The sequence below is a fragment of the Pseudocercospora fijiensis genome (assembly GCF_000340215.1).
Source record: "Pseudocercospora fijiensis CIRAD86 unplaced genomic scaffold MYCFIscaffold_12, whole genome shotgun sequence".
NCBI lineage: Eukaryota > Fungi > Ascomycota > Dothideomycetes > Mycosphaerellales > Mycosphaerellaceae > Pseudocercospora > Pseudocercospora fijiensis.
In genome coordinates this window covers 209,789-216,552 of record NW_006921543.1, presented here as the reverse complement: position 1 = coordinate 216,552, position 6,764 = coordinate 209,789, and the positions used below count along the sequence as shown (strand labels likewise).

Here is a 6,764-nt window from a genome sequence, read left to right as displayed (position 1 = left end):
CAGCATGCAAGCAAATGTGCATGACTTGGTGAACATACCCCATTGGCCCAGCTTGAAGTCATACCCATATACTAAACCTGATAACAGTAGTTTCTGTAGGCTGTCTAGACGTCCAGAGATGTGTGAAGCATTGCTTTGCTGATGAGGAGCTGCTCGACTATCATGCTGGCTTACTGCTGGTAACGCAGATTGCTCCTGATCAGCCGATGATAGGGGAATGATGTCGTTGCGCTTCGGTTGGAGATCTTCTTCGTCTTGTTGATTGTCACAATCCAGAAGTATTTCCTCAAGCATGAATCTCTACATGAGAAAGTCAGCATTGCAATCATCGATAGACGTCAGACCATAACATGTACCTTGCCATCTGGCTCGTCCACGACACAATCATGGTGTTCGTGATCAGAAGCAGTGAATTGGTAAACTCGTGGCATCAAGCCTTCTGGATTCACCTCAAGAGTCTTAACAGGGTCAAGCATGACCCGTCCACGAAACTGGATCTTGTCAGCACTTGAAAGCGGTCTCGCGAGGCTGACAGTCAACTGACATGCTGCTTCTTGAGCTCGATTGTGCCATCGGGCCTCTCGTCCGTGATAAGACCGTGACCTTTGTATTGTTTCAAAGTGTAAGGTGAAGGTAGACCCAGCTGCTTGGCAGCTCGATTTTCGAGCTGTTCCCTGATGCTGTGTCGATGCCCCAGCAGATGTAGCGGTTGTACTGCGAGTTGATCTAGTATTCGAGCTCCGGAGAATGGAGAGATCCAGAGGTAGTCCGTGGCCCACCCGAAGGAGCCCTGCCCGTCCGACTCCACGTAGCGGACCTCAAGCGCATACTTGCCTCTTTTATGTCCGTGCTCGATCTTTTGACCATCCTCGACGCTCCACACTCGAAAATGGCCTAGTTTGTCAGTGCCTGTGACAAGCGTGTTTGGGGCGTAAATTGTCCAGATATCTCGGAATCTCACGCGACGCTCCCTCTTCAGAGCATCAATGCTGTCCAAAGATTGCGCATAGTGCGAACGGCAGAACTCCAAAGCAGCAAGTATCTCTGTCGCCATCTGTTCACGGCCACTGACTTCGCAGAATTGCTTGAGCTCGATCAGTCGTGGCCGTGCCCAGAAGAACCATTTTGGATCTAGCTGGCGAGTCTTTCAGCTTCGAATTCTACACAGGTGCGCTTGACCTACGTCGTTGCGGTCGCCCCAGGCGAATGCATTTGCACCGGAGAAAATGTTTCTCATTAACCGGCGCAGACTTTGAGGCTTGACCTCGACTCTGATCTCGACAGGGGTTCGATGATCTCGCGAGTGTATATGTCGGATCAGAAGAATGCATTTCTCCTCTTCCGGATTTGTTGCCGCGTCAGCGGCGGGAGGAATTGTCACAAATTGTCTCTTCTCCCTATTTATTCGTCAGAACTCCGGTCGCGCATCTCCCCGCTGATCTTACTTGTCCCAACTGTGAGGCCGTTAGATATGCTTCTCCTACTGGCATGTGAGCCCATACATCACGTCCACGTGCACTATATGACTTTTCGCCGATGCAGTGTTATCAGGTGCAATTTGCTCCTTCATTGCAGTGCCTTGAAGGCTACCTTTCACATCTCCTCGTTCGATTTGGCAGTGGGTTGATGCTTCGATGACAGGTGAGTGAGGGACGCCTGGTAGAGCTGCAGACGACAGATCGCAGGTCTTGGACATAGTAAAGGAAGCTTCCTCTTCCACGGAGCTGGTAATCGATTCGTTGTCAGACTCGCTGTCGCTCATGTTCTGTACGGAGGATGTGTGAGATAGCAGGTTAGATTGGTAGAGGTCTGATACATATCATCAGAATAGCAGATGTTCAGACTTGCCGGGTGCGATGCCTTTAGCATATGCGCGTAGCCTCCGTCTGGGCATCGTGGCCCACACGTATATGCAGTCTAGTTCGGCAAATGATAGGGCTTTATTGGCACGAACGAACAAACAGGACTGATTAGAGGCTGCACTTCACGCTGGTGTCGATCATGGGACGATTGGAGTAGGACAAAGGGGATTTACCACTCCGTACCCGGTCGTTAGAATAGTGAAAGATTGGCTGTCAAGCGAGAGCTGAAAGCCAGACGTGCCGGCGTTGATGCGGGCGAGACGCTGTGCCGACTAGAGATGTTGTACACAATGGCACAGCCGTGAACATCACCGTTATTATACGGTGAATACAGACTACCTTAGCGCGTGTCTTATAAACACGTAGGTGAATATAAGATTAGTAATAATCACTTAGATAAGTAGCTGGAATAGCTGGAATAGCTGGTTTGCCGCCCTAGCCGGGTTCTCGAGGCACTAGCGCTGTAGAGATTTTTTTATGCCCCGGTCCGTACTACCTCGAGGGCGTGTTTGTTCGCGTTCTTTCGTGTTAGTATCAATAGCGGCGACAATATAGACGAAGATAGCGGCAACAACGCTGTCGACCTTACTGCCGACAGTAATAGCTAGTAGGGCTGTTGTCTATACCAAGATTGTTACTATATACCTTCTATATGTCTTATTTCCTTCATTGTTCTACTTTGTATGGGATACGCTATAATAACTGGATCCACTTGCTGACTAATCTGTGTCTCGTATATGTTCATATAGTGAACACCGTATTCATAAGCCCGGAAATTAAATACACCGTGAGTCTACATCTCTAGTGCCGACACCATTTCGAGGTGCAGCAACGCCTCGGCACATTGCCTGTTGCGGCCTGCCCCGCGTTGACGCTGATGAATAGCATTGTTGACTACTCCCCGGAGGTATCCATACTGGTGTGCTAGGATCCGGATTAAGCGACAGCTGAAGGCGGCCAGCAGTGTATGCCAGCGCCATCGATCCCGATGCAGCCGAGCCGAAGGCATACCATCGCTCAAATCGGTCGCTTGAGGATACGAGGAGTCGTGGTGTTCGCCGCCGAGGGTTGTAGCGCGCAGCAGAGCCCAGCAGTGCAGGAGTGATGTCTGTATTCTAAGTGAACGGAGATCGGCTGAAAGGTTGAACCTAATACCACAACCGGAACCCTTACGAATCATAACCATAGAACAACACTAAGCACAGGGTATACCCAGAATCATATCGTACACCGAGCCAGTCTAGGGCGCAGTCGGCACCATAGTCCAAGTCGCAGCATCACAGCTGACCTCCTCAAAATTGTGCAAAACATCAAAACCCATCGCACTCAAGCCGTCGAAGTTGCCGTCACCATCCATCTACAACAAGACAAAAGTCAGCAATCACCATCCTCAGGATCTCGAATGGCGCATCAAGACTCACATAATCCAAAACACAAACATTACATCCCTGATTCTTGACCTGTCTCATGCCCAGCAGAATCAAGCCCTGCAAGAGCGTGGAATACTCGCCCACACTAGGACTGATGACGGGACTTGAGATGCCACCCGCGACTTCTCCCAGGTCCTTCATACTAGGCACAAACTCCGCCAGCTGACTCTGCATGTTATACAGCACAACCGTGCCCACAATCGCACCATCTTCAGGCCTCTTGGCACGAATGATGCCACAAGCACTAGGATCCGCGAGAGCGAGTTTGTATACTCAGCCAGACCCTGTCGATGATTTGTCTTGATGTGATCCAAGACCGGACCGGCATAGTCCCAACCATAGACGAGATCGAAATCCGCGCCGGCAGATTGGAGAGATTTCGCCATACCGTCTGGAGGAGACCAAGTCTGGAGATTCCGAGCGACCATGCTGCACACTGAACGCGAGAGTGCAGTGTTCCAGCCCAGATTCGCGAACCAGGATCGAAGACGTTTGCGTTCGCCGCCATGTCCTGTCGGGATGCCTAGATATATGCTGGGCACTCTGGATCCGAGTTGGAAGCGTTTGACACCTTCGCGCTGGAGGAGAGTGCGAATAGCGCGATTGTGAAGAGAGTGGCCGATGGACAGCTTTCGACGGGATGGGTCGACGAAGATTGCCCCGATGACTCCTGTCCCGGTGGCTTTGAAGAAGTACGTTGCACAGAACCCATATAGGGCCTGAGTGCTGCTATTCCGGACGACGTAGTGGGCTTCGACAATTTCCGGGTTGCGGAGGAGGAAGGAATTGGAAGTTGAGGATGCGAGCTCGGAATGTAGGCCTGGTGTATTGCCATCGACGACTGCTTTGATTAAGACGTCGAGGGAATCGGAATCGCGATCTTCGTTGAAGGCTTCAACGAGCCAATGTTGCTTGGATTGTGAGAGCTTCTGGCTCTGTGAAATCGTGCCTGGAAGTGCTCCTGCTGGGGTGAAGTCGCCATAGAGCACTTTGACGAGGGACATGAGAGCAGTTTCCGTGAAGTCGTAGGTGCAGATATAGGTGCCGATGCTGGTGTCCATCGCAAAGTCGTAGGGTGAGCTGACTGACACAACAACCAATGGCTTTTCTCGTCTCTCGCCAGAGGACGTGTAGTGCATGTTGCAGATCATTGAGACATGTTTAGCGAATCCATGCTGATAGAGGTTGCGATTTGCGTCCGCTGTCACGATGATGACTGCGCCGGCTCGATTGATCAGGTTCTCGTGCTGTGGTCGCACGCCGTTCGCGGTATATGATGTGTGCAGTACTCTACCGCTTCGCTGCCTGGCCAGAGAGCGACCAAGCTCTCGAAACACTCTTTCACCGCTCATGACTGATGCATTACGTTCCCAGATTGCGGGCTCAGGCGAGCCGTTCGTGATCTGGTCGGACAGCGCTCGTGCTGCAGCGGAGGCGGCGAGTGGCTTGACCAGTGGTGTTAGCAGCAGCAATTCGTCCTCGGGCTCCATGAAACTCGTCAGCGGTAGCAGCCGGTTCTTATCTCGCACAACGGTAATCGAAGAATTGTACGCCTTGGTCGAGAGCGTTGTATGCGACGGCTGTAGTTTCGATAACAGCGGAATGCCAGCCGGATTGAGAGCCTTCTCCCAGGATGTACATTTCGCCTTCATATCCAGTATCCGACGAAGCGACATTCTGATCCGTTCCTCGCTGATCATAGCATTCTCCAGGCCCAGCTTGAAGCCATCAATCGCTTCCTGCTGGTGTACTGGAGAGCGACAGAGGAGGACAATGTCGCATCCTGCATTAACAGCCATGACAGTGCCACCACCGACACCAATGTTGTGGCTAAGAGCCTCCATTTCCAGGCAGTCGGAGATGACAACGCCATCGAAGTGCAGGTCATTTCTCAGAAGATCATTGACGACTTGGTCAGATAGGCATGCATGCATGACATTGAGGCCTGGCGAAGCCATGGCACAACCACCCACCATCATTGCATCTAGTCCTTCCTTGATGGCATTTCGGAAAGGAACCAGAGCGTTCAAGCTGAGTGACTCGAGACTTTCAGTGATTGTAGGCACATCCAAGGCGGATCCGAGAAACTCCAAGCTGCCGTAAGATGGAAAGTGCTTGCCCATACATGCCAAGCCCGCGTCCTTGTAGCCTTTCAAGAAGGCTATTCCATAAGCTGAAACTTCTTGAGGATTGTCGCCCGTGGTTCGAACGCCAAGCGGCTGATTTCTTGCATTGGTGAGAACGTCCAGAACAGGTCCGAACATCAAGTTGATGCCACATGCTGCGATCTCTTCTGCTGTTGCTTTCGCCACTTCGTACGCAATCTCCTTGGATCCTGTGGCTGCCAGTCCCATTGCAGAGGGATATTGTCGTATATAGATCTCGTCGAAGAGACTGTTGACGCCGCCATTCTCTTGGTCGATGCCGATGGCCAGCGGCACTGGATGTCCGGCATCGTAGGCACACTGCTGTAGTTCACGTATGAGCTCTGTAGCTTGCTCGGCGTCTATAGAATGTCAGTGCACATGGATATTGTGATGCAATAATCGGCACTGACTCTTGAAGTTTTTGGCTGTAAGCAGCAACGAGCCAATGTGATGTTCTGTGATCAATTTTCGTATCTGGGGCGTGATTGTGGTTCCCTCGAATCCCATCTACCGAAGGGAAAGCGGTATAAGCATCAGAACACTACAAAGCAGTGGCGTGAAATGCAAGAAGCAGGGCGGAACTCTGGATCAGGTAGACTTGCCATAAACAGCTGCCCCAAGGTCCTGCCATAGCGTTAGCCCAACGTGCCAGATGATTGCCGTCGACACCCTAGCACAAGAGTTTCAAGTGGAAACACGTACTTGTCCATGTCGTCCCAGACGGGATCCAGAGCATTAGACCTGCCATCTCCGTTCGTGATGGCCATCCTGACAACTTCCGCCGCCAATCAGCCCAAGTACTAGGTTCTACCACCATGCAGTGCTAGCTGCCCGCAAAGCCAGTCGGACAGCGTGATGGGACACCACGCGACGGTATACAACGTTGCTTCGCAGGTGGATCTCGTGGAGTCGAGTGGGCAAACTATAGCATCCTTTGCGGCATGGGCCTGAGGATACGTAGCTTGGCATTCGGCAATTGGATCTGTCCGACTAACAATGATGGCTGGCGGCGTTGCATCGAGTAGAATACGGAGGGCGACATGGACGAGGCGGGTGAATAGAGTATCGCGCTAAAGTCGACGACGGCGACATCACCTCCTGCTCATCCTTCCATCGCACTACGGATACTACCTCACCTCCGTCGTTGCAACGTGACAATGCCATTGGACTGGGTCTTCTCGCAACCTTCTTGCTGTCAAAATTGTGCTCCCCCCGAGATAGGCCGGCGACGGCGTGCTTCTCCGGTAGGCTCGGTCTCAGCAGCGACGATGGAGCTCGCCGTGGTGGCTGCTACAACAAAGCAATGTCAGCTTGGCCTGTCACTG

At 52.0% G+C, this 6,764-nt stretch overlaps 1 protein-coding gene across 1 annotated transcript; it reads right to left on the bottom strand.

The window, feature by feature from the left end:
* Nucleotides 1–3,102: 3,102 nt before the first annotated feature.
* MYCFIDRAFT_191430 (glycoside hydrolase family 3 protein) lies at nt 3,103–6,206 on the bottom strand (the record flags this gene model as incomplete). The annotated part of the gene is made up of 6 exons (XM_007933838.1): nt 3,103–3,219; nt 3,284–3,509; nt 3,566–5,798; nt 5,850–5,946; nt 6,042–6,063; nt 6,142–6,206. 6 exons carry the CDS (start codon nt 6,204–6,206, stop codon nt 3,103–3,105), a joined length of 2,760 nt encoding a protein of 919 aa, XP_007932029.1.
* Between the last annotated feature and the right edge of the window lie 558 nt (nt 6,207–6,764).